The sequence below is a fragment of the Diceros bicornis genome, chromosome 18 (assembly GCF_020826845.1).
Source record: "Diceros bicornis minor isolate mBicDic1 chromosome 18, mDicBic1.mat.cur, whole genome shotgun sequence".
NCBI classification, from domain to species: domain Eukaryota; kingdom Metazoa; phylum Chordata; class Mammalia; order Perissodactyla; family Rhinocerotidae; genus Diceros; species Diceros bicornis.
Window position 1 is genome coordinate 11224178 of NC_080757.1, and position 15788 is coordinate 11239965.

Genomic DNA, 15788 nt, shown 5'->3' on the forward strand with positions numbered 1-15788 from the left:
CTCCCAAACTCCCCCCCACTCTGTGTCCCCCACCATTCTGTTAATGTCTTTTCTAAGTCACAGGGGATAGTGGGCAAGAGGGAGGTCAGTGGGCAAGAGGAACTGTGGTCCAGAGAACAGAGTCCAGGGTTAAAATGCTCTGGGTCACCAGAGCTCCTGGACACCTCCCCTCTACTCCCCAGCCATGACCCATTCAGCCAACCCAAGCATATGGGCCCCAGCTCTTTTTGAAGTTCTGATTATTATCCAGTTTGCTTACTCAGTTTTATCTCAAAGGAGCATCCTTCTTTCCCAAACATCTGTCTTCAGAGAAGAAACTCAGTAGGCAACATTAGAGAGCACGTGTAAAACATGATAAGTCTGTTGGCCTTTGATTTTCACAGGTGATCCACAGCTCAGTAGAGCAGGCTGAACTCCTGAATCCCTCAGAAAAGGTTGTGGGAGCAAAGAAGAGATGAGAATCCTCAACAAAATACCAAGGGTTGGCAGACACATTGCAGGAGCCCCAGGCCTGCTCTGGGGGGAGGCAGATCAAGATGTTTAAGGCACTGTGGTTCTGTGGGCGCCAAGGAGAAGACTTGGAGCTGCCAACCTCTGGCTTTCTGGGTCTGACAGCCCCTTTTTGGAGTTCAGTCCTCTCCCAGCCCTTCCTTGGGCAGGGGGACTTTGGTATCCAATGCCTCTGTTACAAGCTCCTGGGGCTTTAAGGTAGGAGCTGAGAAGCAGAAGTGGGGCAGAGTGATGAGAACTCCACTCCCTGCCAGAAGGAAGGCCCCAGCCACCACAAAAGAAGCTGTGTAGTTGCCTGTCACATCCCGGAGGTAGCCTAGGTCCAAGAGAGAAAAAGAATACACATGGGTGATCTGTTTCCTGGGACTGATGGCTCAGACACATTTTTGGGTGAAGAGAAGAAAATAATCCTTAACCCATCACCTTGGGAGAGTTAGAACTCCCAAGGTAGGCCTGGAGGAGCTTGAGAACTCTGGTTTCCCAAAGGGTTTCAAGAGGCAATTCTGACCACCTTTCTGCCTTCAGAAGGGATCTCCAAAGCAGCCAGTGGGGATATGGGGATCCAGATCGAGTCAGGCACACCTTTGCCTTTCTTTCTGGCAACTCTGGCCCTCCCTTCTACACCTCCAGTTAATAGTCAAGAGGACAGTGTTAAGGATCTGAAAGTCCTGGCATCTGGAGCCTGGAGAACTTTGACCATGTGGCTCAGACACCTGGGCTAGGGCCCAGTGGGCCAAGGGAAAGGACAGACACTGGCATGCTATGTCTGGCCAGGTCCAGCCAGGTCCTCTAAAAACCCAAGCTGTAGGTACCCTGCCAAGGGTTCCACATGGCTCCTGTTAGTCTTTGCACAGCCCCAATTTCTTTGCCCCCTGGACCCACTTCAGGGCTGCTATGATTCGCCATGCAGGCCATGTACTGTACCATACCAGTGGGCAATATTCACATACACTGTAATGTGGATAGTCCCCTCCTTGAATTGTATGACATGGCAGCCCTGGCCCACCTGGAAATCCCATTCCCCTTACCTGACAGAGGAGCTCCCAGCAGCCCTCCGATGCTCTCTACCATCTGCAACAGTCCCAGGCCACAGTATATCCTTCCAGTCCCCACCAGTTCAGGCAGCACAGAGAAGGCCACTGGAGTCAGGGCCCCTGATGTGAAGCCATAGGCCACAGCCAGAGCCACCAGGGCTGTGGGAGCCTGAGCTATGGGGAACAGGGCCAGTGACACCCCAGTCAGAGTGGTCCAGAGTGTCAGGAGTCGTGTCACAGGCCCTGGGACTGCATCCCCTAGCCACCCAGAGGCCACACGCCCTACGAGGTCAGAAATAGCAGCCACTGAGACTAGGAAGGCAGCAGGCAATGGGTCCCAATTCAGGTCCTGGAGATGGGCCACCAGGTGCACGTAGGGAATGAAGAAGCCAGTGTTGATCAAGGTGAGGGCAACAGTGTAACGGAGAAAGGGGCCATGATGGAGAAGGGAGGCAAGCTGGGCCCCAGGGCCACCCACGGCAGGGTCCTCAGTCAGGAAGAGTGGGCGGAGGAGAGCACCACAGGCCACCAGGTGGAGGGAGAGGGCAGACACCAGCAAAAGGGCTCCCCGCCAGGCATAGTGGCTGAGCAGCCATTGGAAGAGTGGGGCAAAGGCAAAGGAGGAGAGGCCCACGCCTGTCAGCGCTAGCCCCGTGGCCAGGGATCGCCGGCGAGAGAAGTAACGGGACAGGCAGGCCAGGGTGGGAGTGAAGGTCAAAGCCCAGCCAGAGCCTGTCAAAAAGGAAGAAATGAGGGTTGGGGGACTCTTAGGGAGCTCAGGGCACCCAGTAATCCCAACACTGCCCAACAGCGGAATATAGCACAGGCCTGGGTTATAATCCTAGCTTTGATACTTTCTAGCTATGTGACCTTGTGTATTTTACTTAATCTCCCAGCCTCAATCTCCTTATCTGCAAAATGGGGGTAGGATACCTCATGGGACTGTGGAGGCTTAGAGACAATGTTTGTAAAGTAACTAGCACAGAACTTTGGAGTTGGACCTGGGCTTTACCATTTCTGGCCTTGTGAGCCTCTTTTGCCGAGTTGCATAAGCTTCTCAAGACTTTCTTCATATGTAAATAGGATAATAATAGCTATTTCATCTCCACAGTACCTGGCACAACTTGACAGTAATTCTTCCTTTATACTCCAGTCCCACTAGCCCTGGGCTTGTGTATTCTGGATTCATCATCTTTGAATTTCCTAATGTCCCCACTATGTTTATCAATTTAGTCACCCTTCTTAAGAACTCCCCTCTGGGCACAGGTGCCATCCAAAACTTTCTCTCAGTTTCTCCCTAAGCCTTTTGGAAGGAGCAGGAAGGAGGAGGAAGTCCAGAGGCCAAAGACTCAGGCATTTGACTCTACTGCTGCCTGTGCCCCGGGTCTCACCTGAGAGCAGCCCAATACTCAGGTAGAGATGGATCAAGGAGGTAGCAAAGGAGGCGAGCAGCATGCCCAACGCAGCCAAGATGCCCCCAGCCATCACCACGGGCCTGGGCCCGAACTTCGTGCTCAGGGCACTGCCCACGGGGCCTGGGGAAGAGGAAGGGGTTCTGCAAGATCTCAGATTTCTCCAGCATCCTCCCCATCCCCAGCTTCCCCTTTACTGTCCCCACTTCCCCTCTCCCTTCCGAGGGTCGCAGGACGCCGGACCCAGGCGTGGCACTCACTCCCAAACTGCTGCACCGCGATTCCTATGGAGGCGATCCAGGAGACGCGCGCTGCCTGCTCCTCGAACGCCGCCACAAACTCCACGAAGAAGACGCCGAAGGAGCGGAGCACCCCAAACACCAGCGCCGACTGGAAGAACGCTGAGAGCACCACCATCCATCCCCAGCCTCCGTCGGGGGGCTCGGACCTACGCGCCATCTGGGAGGTAACAGAGCTGCCGCCACTAAGAGCCCCTGCGAGAGCAGGGCTCAGGACGCTCCACCTCTGCCCACCCCCCACCCCCCACCCAACCGGACGGCTCGGGGCCGCGCTGAGGAGAGGCTGCTAGCGAGGAAGGTGCCGACGAGGGCTTGAAAGCTGCAGAGAGGCTGCGTGAGGCGCCTGCGCCTTTCCCCTAGGGGGGCGATATAGGTGTGGAGAGCCGGCCGGCGCTGGCCCCGGCGATCAGCGCCCGGGGGCGTGCCCCCGCTGGCTGGGGGTCGAGAGTCCAAGCCCGAACCGGACAGATCCGGGCGGGGGCCCACGTTCGGTTTAGGAGCCAGGGGGCGGCACTGGGTTTGGGCCCCACCCCGGAGGGGCGCCAGTCTCCGCGTGGATTATCTATTTTATCATTGGAAGTGTCCGCACCTGGCCCAGCCTGGCTAACATCCTGACCCTAGATCGCCAATGAGGAGCGGGACTCCCTGGAAGGGGGCGGAGCCAGAAGGGCAGGGCGGGGTTTAGAGCATTGTTCAGGACAGGGGCGCATGCGTAAGGAGGGGCTATTAGGAGGCCGACTAGATGGGCCCCACGTGATGCAGGAACCTACCCCGAGGCGGCTTCCGTCTCCAATCCGCCTAGCGGGTCCAGATTTCAGCACCAAGCCTGCACGTAAGGAGCCCATGGGGGTTGGTGGTGGGTACACTGCTTCAGGAAAACACTCACTTGCTTAATGAGGGGCCCAGGAGTTGCAAGGCCAGGTGCGGGCGAGCGGAGGGCTTATGAGATGAGACTCAAACAAAATACCTGGCCAAGAGCCTGAGGCCCCTGGAATCTAGATTCCTGGATACCTGAGGAGTTCAGAGGCCAAGGGAGGAGACAAGGGGAATGGGTTGTTGGACTTCTGGCACTCATTTCTGTAATGGGAACTCGTTCCTACCGCTTCTGTTCCCACTAACAGGAAACCTACAGGTCACAGAGACCAAAAATAACTGGCGAGAGGAAGGGCGGCTCTGAGCTCACTCAGGGCGCCACCAGCACCACCTACCCTTTCTTCAGTGGGGCTGGAATCTTTTCTTCTGCCCTCTAGTAACAACCACTTCCGAACCAAGTTTTTTGATCTACTGATGGGATAGACTAAAGAGATAAGCCATGACCACTGGAGCAGTCAGCCTGTCCTACCCAACCAGTACCCACTCCCTCCGCTTATATAGCACTAATGGCTTGGCTTCTTGTTTCTTCGTTGTAATTCAAGCTTCCCAGAACTCGGACCTTGAAACTTGGGCTCCAGGGTTCATACTAGACGTGTGTGTGTGTGTGTGTGTGTGTGTGTGTGGCTGTGTAATTTTTAAAAGCCTGTTGAGCCTTATAATTTTATATGGGAAATAAAAATAATCATACCCAAAAAACTTTTTTTTTTTTTTTTTTTGTAAGTAGAGTCAAAACTTTGGCTGGTGGGGAATATGCCAAAGATGTAGAATTGGTGTCGCTGTATAACATAGTGGATAGTGGATATAACTAGTGGATAGTCTTTAGAATCAAGTCCTAGTTCCAATCTTGGCTTTATCACTTATTAACTTGGCCAAGATACTGAACCTCTCAGCTGGCTTCCCTGTCTGTAAGTTGGGCATAATAATAGTACCCACTTTTCAGGGTTCTCAGGGGAGTTGAATTTGAAAATTTATGCACTAAAATGCTTATTAGGGCCTTACATGTAGCAGGAGATAAGTAATATTAGCTGGACTCATTTTCAACAGGGGATAAGCTATAGTGGGAGGGGAAGGAAGGGTTTAGTTTAGGTTTTTTTGTTTCATTTTTTGCTTTTTTAAAATCTAATCCAGGTCATGGGTTTTAAAAGATTGAGAAACACAACCACAAACTGTAAATGTTCGAAGGACCTGCAGAGGTCATGTTAATGGACTTATTTCACAGATGAGGAATTTAAGTCCAAAAGGGAGGTAACATAAGAATTAGTGACCTTCTACCTTCTGCCCATGGGACAGAGCAGAGCTGTGCACCCAAGACACACACAGGACAGGGGAAAGGGAGGGAGAGAAGCATACACTGGGCACTGGATAGATTCCAAGACACCATTGCTGGGGGTGGGGTGGAGTTGGCATGTTGGCTTTAACCACACAGCCTTCTCAATGCCACCTCCAGCCCCTCTTATCCTCATGGGACCCAAGTCTTATCCATTTTCCTTGGTGGTAGTGGTGGTGGTGGTGGTAGGTGGTGACCCAAGCATTAAGATCCCCAGCACAGATGCATCCCCCAGCCTCATGGTATTATTAGTGGCTTCCTGGTTTTTCCCTGCCGCCTCCACACCTCAGACAGGAAGTGACTTCAGAGCAGCAGGATGCAGGTGGCTCCGGAGAAACTTCATGAAGTCACTGGTTCCTACACAATGAGCCGGAAGGCAATGGCAGGGAAAAGGAGAACAAGGGCCATCTAAAATGTCTGGTGGGATGGGACAGTGGAATGGGCACAGAATCCAAGATGGTATCCAGGAGGGAGGAACCCTCTTTTCCCCAGCTTCAACCAGTCCCCAGATCTCCCCAGGCAAGAACCCAGGACACAGCAGGCAGCACAGAGAGGCTTCTTTATTCCAAGAATCTGATCTTGCAGGATCTAACGTCTCCACCCCTAGGCACTCTCCACCTGCCCATCCAATCTGCTAAATAAAAATCGTGGTTCCTTCTCACATCTCTCCTCTGCTTTCCCTCCTTCGGTTCTGCAGTGAGGAATAAGAGGGAAAGAGGGAGAATAGTAGCTTTCTCACCAGTTCCCAAGTGAAAGCCACTAGTACTGACCTATGTTGAGGAAGCTCCACCCCACAAATTCAAAGTGCTTCTTACCTTCCACCCCATGCCCCACAATCAAACAGGCCCCAGGACAATGGGGGCAGGTTTGTAAATCAAGGCTTCAGAATATCTTCTAACATTCCAAACATTCCACCCAGTTAAAAGGCAACCTCATTCCTAACTTTCTATCTACTTGGCCTACACCAGAGACAGCGCCCCTCAACCACCCTCTTAATCCTACCTGAATACTTGGTCAACTAGAGGGTCCATCAGTCAGTCTTTTAAATCTTCTAAATCTGTAATCCCAACAGTAATCCCAATCATAATCACAAACTGCAGCAAATCCAGAATGGAACTCAGCCCCTTTTTTCTCCCTGTGGAAGGTTCTAGTGCATTCACTGGTTCCAGACAGGAATGCAGTGATGGGAAGACCAGGTCACAGACCCAGCTTTTCTAAGGTAAGAAAGTTACGAAGCACCTGTGACTTCTAGAGGCAAAGAAGTTTCTGGAATCTGGACACTTGCCAGAAGATGTCCAAAAACCCACTAAAGGAAGAAGGGGTTTCTCTCAGAGAGAACCCCAAGGTACATTCAAACCCAGATGCCTCTGCAGTAAAGGACGGGTCATAACTCTTTATCCTTTAGTCAAGATAAAGTGTTTTGTAATTCTCCCCTAGATGATAACATTCTTAGAGACTGGATGGAATCAGAAAAGGTTGCATCATCTCCAATAAGGAATTTCAGATCTCTCCCCTATAGAGGGATCAACTTAGTGCTAAGAACAGGCCCTAGTGGGAGGATTATGGGCTCAACTCAAGCCCCTGGGTGGGCTCTATCATGACAGATAGATACGGCAGAGCCAAACCAAGGTGACCAGACTAATGGGACAGTTAGGGGCATAAGAGAGCCACTTCAGTCATCCTTCCAGTTCCAACACTGACAAAGCCCTCACACCCACAGCCTCCAGGAGGCATTTATTCCCTCCATTTCAGGCTCACTATAAATGTTCCTATAACCCTGGAAGAACAAAGAAAAGTCTGTATTCTAGTTCTAGCCCGCTAGAGAACCTACGATATCCAGAATACCAGAGAGGGTTCCTGACCCAATTCCACAAACCCACATGTTCCCAGAGCTGCCCTAGAATAAAGGTTCCAGACCTAGAATTGGAGGGGCAGGACACAGAGAACCCCTTTCTCCATTTTAAACAAGCCAACAAGCAAACAGGAGAAAGAACAATTCTAAAAGATAAAAGTTATGACAATAATAATATAAAACACAAAGGCCAAAGGAGACAGCCAAGTGCCAATCTCTGCCAGCAGAGTTGTGACCTCACATTCTGTGTTTCAGGTCACTTTTGATCACACTTGTGGAAGAGAAAGTGGGAAATGCAATAGAATGAAGGCCCTGGTGCCACTCAAAGGCCTCAATAAATTATATTTATAGATAAACCGAATGAGATGGGGGCTGCCTGTGAAGGACTGTTTCCTTAAGGAAACTAGGCTTCCAGTCTCTCCCCTCCCCCAGCTCCTAGCTTGCTGTCTCCTCAGAAACAATTTTGATTGTGGGGAAGAGGTTTTGACCAGCAAAACAGAGGCAGATCAAGCCAGGATCTGCCACCCCTGCTCTCCCCAGAAAGAAATTAAGGTGGTGGCAGTTTCTGATACTGGAGGGGCCTTGCACACCCCCATACCCAAGCCTGACAGGGAAGCCAGGCGTGAGCTCGCAGCTTCCCCACTTCCGGGAAGCAGTGGGGTCTGGGCCGGCGCTCTGCTATGGTCCCCCTAGAATGTGGTAGTGCACTTTGGTGTTGGTAGCAGCTCCGTGTTTCTGGCGCAGATGGAGCCGTAGTTGACTCTTGTGCCGGAAATGCAGGCCGCAGGGGTCGCACTGTGGGAGAACGGCCGGGTCAGGTCCCTCCCCATCCACAACCACCCTTTAGGTGTTGAGCGAGGGAGAATTGTTCAGCTCTCCGCTGAAAGAAGCTCTTTAGTCCTCAGGTCCTCCCAGATCCTCTGGGGGAGGCCAAGGAGATAGGCTCCGCCCTCTTCAGCAATGGTTTTTCCACCCGTGAGCCCCTCTCCAGTAGTGCCCAGTCCAGGAGCCTAACTTCTATACCCGCCCATCCTAGCCCCGGCCCCGCCCCTTATTCACACGGGCTCTTCCAGGCCACCGCCCATTTCGAAAAGATCTAGGGATGGCCAGGCCCGCTCCTCTCAGGGCCCCGCCCCTAGGTGAACGGGAGGTAATTCTAAGGCTTTGGGCCAGGCCAGGTCGGGTACTCACGTGGTAAGGCTTCTCTCCCGTGTGGATGCGAACGTGGCTCTTGAGGGTCTGTAAGTGGCGGAAGCGAGTCCCGCAGGTGGGGCAAGGATAAGGCTTCTCCCCGGTGTGGATCAGCACGTGCGCGCGCAGATGCGCTACCTGGGAGGGGAGGGGACCTCAGACCGCGCCTCTGGGAGGGACAGAACCCTCTCCACACGGCCCGCCCCGCCATCTTGCAAATTTGCCTGAGCCCGCTCTGCGACTGGCTCCGTACCTGCACAAAGCGCGAGCCGCACGTCTCACACTTATAGGGCTTCTCTCCCGAGTGGATGCGGCTGTGCGTTTTTAGGTTAGCCGGCCGGTTAAAGCGGGCTCCGCAGATGGAGCAGTGGTAGGGCTTTTCCCCTGGAGGCAGGGAGCAAGGGAGGTCAGGGACTCTGTCCCAGGCCACCTGTGGGCATGAAGGCCAGGGCCCTCTCCTCCCTGCTCCTCCCCTACCTGTGTGCACAGTGCGGTGACTGGCCAGGTTGCCCTTGTAGCGGAAGGCAGACCGGCAGAGGTGACACTTGTAGGGCTTGTCCTGATCCCCAGGAGCCAAGGGGTCCAGCCCCGATGAGCACCCAGCCACAGCCTCACAGTTCTGGCAGCTGAAAAATTCACTTCCTGGGAAGTGGGGTGGGTAATGACACCACCACCAGTGAATCCTCAGATGACACAGTAGTAGGTTTTCTTTTTCCCAGTTTACTATTAAGGCTTCTGGGGCTCATTTAACTTGCTCAAAGTCACAAGGTTAATAAGAGGACAAGCCAAGATCTGACTCCATGTCTGTCTGACTCCAGAGCTCTCTGCTAATCTCTTCAATAGTGGTAGTGGTAGGTGGAGGCCCCCACTAGTAGGTGGAAGTTTCTGTTTCTCTCTCCTCTCTTGCACCACTCTGGATGACAGCTTGCCAGAGAGGCCTTGCCAAGCCCTGGGCCTACCGCTCAGCCCTGGATGGGAATGGGCCAGAAGTTCCCAAACTTTGTTGCTCACTGGAAGCTTTAAAAAAATACTGATGCCTGGCTTTCACTTCCAGACATTCTGATCTATGGGGTGTGACCTGGGCAATGGAATTTTTAAAAGCTCCCTCAGTGATTCTAATTTGCAGTAATTGGAATAGGCCTTTTGGCCCAAACTGGCCTTGAGCAGCCACAGGAGAAAAGCCAAGAAGGAGGTAGAAGGAGAGGTTCTTACGTGGTAGTGGACGAGCCTGCCCAGAGGGTGATCCAGTGGTCTCTTGGGCCAGGGGTATGAGGAGATGGGAGGTATTGATTGGAGCCCCACATTTGAACTGTACAGTGGCAGCAGTTGGAGAAAGCCTAGGCAGATGGCAAGACCCAGAGAAAAGGGTTAGGAAAGATTGTATACAGGCGGGTTCTCCCCTGGAGAACTTGGAGCCAAAGGCCTACCCTCTGCGGATGAGTCAGTTTTGACCAATGAGCCATATCCAACTGTGTTGCCAAAGTCCCACCCCAATGAATAAGCCTGGCCTCTGGCCAACTCCCTAAGGTGGGCTGTGTCTCTGAAACCACCCCGTTACTCCCTTCTCCTGACTACCCAGGCCCAATGGCTCTGCCTCCTAACTGAGGCATCTACAACTTCTTGGGGTTCCAGTTTCTGTACCTGCTCTGGGGACCAGGAATGGGTCCTTCTTCGCTGCTGCTGCTGCTGCTGCTGGAAGCTTCATCACCACTGGGGAGCCTGGCCTGGGGGCAAAGTTGACCAGAATTCCTCTCCCCCGCCAGGCTCCCTGCTTGGGAGGCTTGAGAGTTTAGCACGATGAACTTGTACTTTTTCCAGTTGCAGGCCTTGGGATCTGGGCTGCCTGGACTGGGGGGGCCTTGACTGCAGCTGCGAGACTCAGTAGGTGGGTCTGGGTGCCCTTCGGAGCGCCTGGGACTGCCTGGTGGAGGGACCGTTGGGGGCGTAGGAGGTTCTGCTTCCACAGGCCGCAGGGAGATGCCCAGAGGTTCATAGCTGGGAAAAGAGTGATGGACATTAGTGCTATTTCCTAATCTTGGCCTCTGCCCTTGACACCTGGGATGCCACCTCACCCACGAAGAACACCAAGCTGGGGCTCCCTCACCTGGCCTGGATGAAGCGGTGGCATGCCTGAACCACGTGTTCCATCTGCAAATAGGTGGCCGCCGCAAGGACCGCTGGTGCAGTGGCCGGAGAGAGGCGTAGGCGCGAAGTGTACATGAAGTCCAGAAGAGGAGCGAAGCCTCCGGCTTCAGGGCCCCCCGGTAGGGAGAGCACGTCCACTCCCACTCCTGCACGGCCCCGGAAAATTGAATAGAAGAAGCCACTGGAGAGAGGGCAGATAAGTCACGTTAGAGGCTAGGGAACCAAGGGAGACACGGGCCACAGTAGAAAGCCCCGCCTCCTCGCCACTATCACCCCGCCCCCAATACAGGGACGCTCCGCCTTCTGCTTCTGGAAGGCTTGGCTTCGGATTCCCTCCCAAAGACCTTATGGCTCCGCCCCTTTCCCATTTGGTCCCACCCCAGCCGATGAGCCACCCCTCGAACCTGCAGGCGATAAGAATTGCCTTGTGAGCTCGAAGGGGTTGCCCGCCAACCAGCAGCGTGACGTCAGTGAGGATCCCGCGCAGGCGCAGCTCATTCAGGTTGCCGAGCACGTCGGAGGAGTGGCGAGTGAACTCGCGGACGTAGCCCAGCGCTCCCTCCGCAGTAGCGGTGGAACCCATAGCGACGCAGGCCTGCGGGTGCCAAAGCAAGGGGTCGGGGATCCAGGCAGTCCTCAGACGCCTTCCCTCCCGCAGTTTGCCTCTTCCTCCTGAGGTGCAGCTAGAGCCAAGCCCCCGGCCCCGGCTCCCGCAGCCTCGCTTAATTCATCTTGTTCTTTCCGCCCTCGACCACACCAGCGCTCGCTTTCCTCCTCTAGATTCCACAGTTCTCGGAGCGCGCTGAAGGTTCCCACACCGCGGCGTCGATGGCGAGCGTGGGGAATCGGCCCGCAGCGCTCTTAGTTCGACTCCTAGTGCCCTTCCAGCACCCCCACTCCCCTCTGCTTCACTGCGCTCCCGAGTCTCAGGTGTCCGACCCTGCCTAGAGACCCCGGACGACCTGCCGTCCACACCCCCCCAAATCCCAATTGAAGCTCCCCTCCCCGATCTACGGAATTCTACGAGTACCATCGAGTCCCCGATCCCTGGTTTAGCCCAATTTCTGGACCTCCTACCATCAACAAGCCCCAAACCTCTTCGGGGACTCAGGAGTCTGGCTCCCTCAGTCTCTCGTTCTTACCCCCGTCCTGCAGGGGCTGCGGCTTGTCTTCTCAAGGGAGGCGGGGTCTCTCTCCCTCTTGGCCTCGGCCCCTTTATCTGGCCGGGATGTCGGGGGCGGGGGGTGGAGGTGGGGTGAACGCCTGGGTCTGTATCCTTCCTTCCTCCCTCACTCTCCAGATGGCAAGCCCAGGGCGGGGTCCCCGGCTCCAGGGCGGGACCTCAGAAACGCTGGGTGGTCGTAACTTAAGGGGTCTTGGGACACTGAAAGTGGAACCGAGGATGGGACATTGGAATTGGGGATGAGGTTGGGAATATCGAGATCAGAAATATAGGTGACCTGGGTCGTCGGAGGGCCTGGGACAGCGAAAATTGGTGTGTTGGCTTCTGGAAGGGGGTGTCAGGAGCCTGTTATAGGAGAGTGAATACAGCAAAACTCCCCTTTCCAATGTACGGTATTAAGGGAGATAAAGGGGAGCCCAACGAGGAACCAGGTTTGGGGAGGCGATAGTGGGCTCCCGTGGGGTCTCAGACAGCGGGAGGGTGTGGTGTGAATGACAGGCTCCTCTAGCGGGGCCTACAAAAGGGGGGCTCTGACCGGGCGGGGTAGAGGGGGGGCGGATATGATTTCTAGTCCGTTTCCTTCCATTGTCCTGCGACCGGACGGCTCCACCAGCTGCTTCCCCTCGAGGAGGTGGGGAAAGCCCCGGGTGGGGGTCGAGAGACGCTCAGGAGACCTAGGCATCCAGACTCTGGCTCCCGACTCTCTTCTGAATCCTTTTAGGGATCCGGAGAGACAGACTCCCGCCCAAAGCCCGCCTGCCCTCCCCCAATCCCAGCTCACTAGGGCCTCGGGCACCCGCCCGTCGGCTACGCTTGGAGGCTGGCGGGACGCCGGGGTCCAGCGCGGCAAGTAGGCAAAGCTCGGCAATGTTTGGCTCCTTCCACGAGGGGGCGGACGAGCACTAGCCTCGCCTCGCCCCGTCGTCTCCACCCGGCTGGGGGTCCTCTTAGACGGGGGCGCAGGATGGATTCAGTCTGGGCGGCTGAAACCTTCGTCCTCCTCCCCTTTGCGCTGGTTTATTTTATCCCTCTGTCTTCTAAGAGGGGACTAGGGTTGGTCGGAGGGAGGGAGAGTTAGGCGACAGAGGGGACTTTCCTCCGAGGCTGGGGTTCCTACCTGGGGTGAGAAATCCGCGGGCTTTGGGAGCAAGGTAAATGGGTGGGACAGGGAGTGGGGTCTGAGCTCTGGGAGCACAGGGTTTTCTTTTCTAATCAAGATAGACACTATTATCTGTCGTTAGAGGTGAATTTGTAGTGAACATTAATCCGAAAGGAGAGTAGGGTGAATTGAGAAAAGGGAAAACAGGGAGGGTCTCAGAGTAAAAGAAGGGAGAGAGGGCAGGAGGGGCGTGATAACCCTAATTTTAAGTCCCTGATCTGGGAGATAGGCACAGGTTACACCCTCATATTTTGTTTGGGGAGACGTTGGGGGTGGGGAGGACAAGGTTCATTTGCGGGGGGGGGTGGGGGTGGGGGGTGGGCAGGGCTGAGTCCAGCTGCAAAGCAGGACTTGCATTTGGGCTCAGGAGAGTCTGCAGTTGCCAGGAATGACTGACCATTATCCATGGAGCTGCATACCCAGGCCTGGGGCCCTCCCTTTCAGATTTGAGGGTGTCTTTATTTGGGGGCACTAAAGAACTGCTGAGAAACTGGGAATTGGGGACCAATGGAGATTCAGGATGATGAGGTGGCTTTTGCACGTGAGGGTTACTTTGGTCTCTGCCCAGTTTGGAGGTGAGAGTTAGACCAGGGTCTCCCTTTGGTATCAGGATGGAGTTGATTTTGTGTTATCTGGTCAACTGCGGGGTGCATGTTTATCATGGGGTGTTGAGTTGGTTTGATCGCTCTGGGTTCTGGGGGCGGCATTCAGGCTTGAGGGCCAATGGAGCTGATTTTGAAGCCACATTAATTCTGAGGATTCTGATACCGACAGCTTGGAGGTTGTCATCTTGGAATATCAGGAGAAGGAGGGAGTGTTCTTTGGGAGGTGGGTAAGAGTTTTGTTTTGGGGATTCATAGTCATTGGTGTCTATGGACAATCTGATTTCAAGTACAGCAGTCATGCTGATTTTGGGGTGCAGTCTGTTTTGGGGTATCATATCAGCTTCAAGGCTCAGATTAGATTTTGGGGGACATGAAATTCAATTTGGAGTTTTTTATTAGCTTGAGGTGGAACATAATAGGAACTTGGGAGCAAGTTTGAAGGCCTTCTGTGATTGTGGGTCCTTGAGGGGAAGCAAAGCTTTATATTTGAATGTTGTGGAAACTTACTTTGAGAGGGGGATACGCCTGTGTATGCAGAGATAGCCAAGAAGCTTTTTCCAGGGAGAGAAACAAGGGAGGGCCCAGGGGACTAAAGTTTTGGGGTATCCTTATTTTGGGGTGTTTCATCACTCTTTGGGTACATTTGGTGAAGCTGATAGATGGATCATGAGATTGATTTGGGGGTTCATCTCATTTGGAGCACAATGCTGGTTTGGAGTCCTTTGTTTATAGCTCCCTCTCACCCCAGATTCTAGAAATCTCTTTAGTGAACCCCCAAATATACCTGAGATTTGAAGGCAGAAATTTGGAAAGGGAGTGCATCTCCTCTTATTTCTATGTGGCCTGGATAGATCTGAGGGAGAAAAGGTGGTTTCAGATTCAGAACCCCAATTTCTTAAGTGAACATGCCTCAGTTTGGGGAAGGTGGGAGAAAATGGGGTGTCTTGTGGTAAAGTGGACACCCCTGACTAGGGCAGTACTGTTGGAACTGTGGCAAGGAGAGGTGGTGGTGGGGTACAAGGAGGTGATTCTCATACCCTGATTTTCTAGGATAAGAGCCCCAAACAGAAAGCAGACAGAGGACTGGGAGTGTGGGTGAGTTGGGGGGAGGGGTTCCCCACGGCAGCAGGGGCTAGGGGGTAAGCCAGGCCAGCTCTGCACGCCTGGGTCCCTGCTCTCTTCGGCTCTCCTCCCCTCTCTCCCTCCCACCGCCCACCCCCCCAACCCAAGGAAAAAAAACTGCCTGTGCAACAGCAATGGCAGATTCCAATCCTCCAGGCTTTCCTAAACCACCACCGAGACCAGCCAGGGGGGAGGGGAAGAGAGGATCGTGCTTTCCTGCTTCCCTAAGACTGGGGCTATGAGCTTGACCTCCTGGCCCCTAGCCCTTCGAGGAGTGCCCCCCGGTCTGGAAGCCAGGTGTCCTGGACCCTAGCCCCCGAGCGGGGGGGCCTGGAGAAACGGGGAGGAGGAAGGAGGGAGTGACTTCCAAAATTGGCATCGGGACAGAGCAGGGCTGGCGGGAGGCAGGTGAAAGACGGAATTTTCCTGAAAAAACGGGGGTATCTGAGGACCCCAAATTTGGGGAGCTAGTCCAGGACCGTCCTGCCAACATCCCAGATTTTTTTGGGATTTTTTGGAGCCCCCGGGGCCCCTCTAGATGGGGTGAGGAATGTAGTGTTGGGGGAATCTGACTGGGGCATTGCAGCTGCCTCTCCCGCCGAGTTGGAGACGGATGGGCTGGGACGGGTTTGGGGGGGGGGTGTCCCCAATTCTGACTGGGAGTGGAGGAGCCCCCTCCTGAGCTCTCTTGTGGGGGTCCTCCCTCCCTAGAGCACTCCCCACTCCCTGAGCCAGCGAGAGGAAGGAGGCCAGCGATGCGACTGGGGCGGCTCCTTTCTCCTGCACCCCAAATGTGAGGGATGCACCCCAAATTTTGATCCCTTCAAAATAGGGGACCAGGATCTCAGGGGAGAGTAGCTGAGGTAAGTGGGGAGGAAAGTGTCCCCTGTTTTCAGGAGAGACGTGGCGGTTGGGGGGGAGGTTTGGAGGTGCGTGCTGGGGTGGGGTTGTGCTTTGTCAGTCTTGGAACTGGGGGGATGACTGGAGAGGTTTTCTCTTATGCCCCTAAACTGCAGTCCCTCAGATGGAAACCAAAGACTGAGACCAGAGGGCCCCCAACATCCCCAGCCGTTAGT

General features: G+C 54.4%; 2 protein-coding genes across 5 annotated transcripts in view; both read right to left on the reverse strand.

The window, feature by feature from the left end:
• ACADVL (acyl-CoA dehydrogenase very long chain) overlaps positions 1-15788 on the reverse strand; it is a 187069-nt gene that overhangs the window by 162523 nt on the left and 8758 nt on the right. The gene's annotated exons all lie outside the window — the stretch shown is intronic.
• BCL6B (BCL6B transcription repressor) lies at positions 9-11292 on the reverse strand. Of its 4 annotated transcripts, none has more exons than XM_058559884.1 (11): positions 11048-11280; positions 10603-10824; positions 10140-10493; positions 9711-9835; positions 8976-9140; positions 8752-8882; positions 8499-8636; positions 3217-3415; positions 2936-3079; positions 1539-2276; positions 9-826 (listed from the first exon to the last, which is right to left on the reverse strand). In XM_058559884.1, exons 1-11 carry the CDS (start codon positions 11224-11226, stop codon positions 630-632), a joined length of 2592 nt encoding a protein of 863 aa, XP_058415867.1. In that variant the 5' UTR covers positions 11227-11280; the 3' UTR covers positions 9-629. The 4 variants fall into 4 exon arrangements, with proteins under 4 accessions (XP_058415867.1, XP_058415866.1, XP_058415868.1 ...); XM_058559883.1 differs by having other exon boundaries at positions 1539-1826; positions 11048-11264; XM_058559886.1 differs by lacking the exons at positions 9-826; positions 1539-2276; positions 2936-3079; positions 3217-3415 and adding an exon at positions 7931-8102 and having other exon boundaries at positions 11048-11292.

Excerpts from the sequence above, each read along its gene's own strand:
- BCL6B (XM_058559884.1), bottom strand. The coding sequence starts at position 11,226 with ATGGGTTCCACCGCTACTGCGGAGGGAGCGCTGGGCTACGTCCGCGAG. Across the intron at positions 10,825-11,047 it reads GCAATTCTTATCGCCTGCAG|TGGCTTCTTCTATTCAATTT; the intron begins GTTCGAGGGGTG and ends CCCTCTCTCCAG. Across the intron at positions 10,494-10,602 it reads CACCGCTTCATCCAGGCCAG|CTATGAACCTCTGGGCATCT; the intron begins GTGAGGGAGCCC and ends CTCTTTTCCCAG.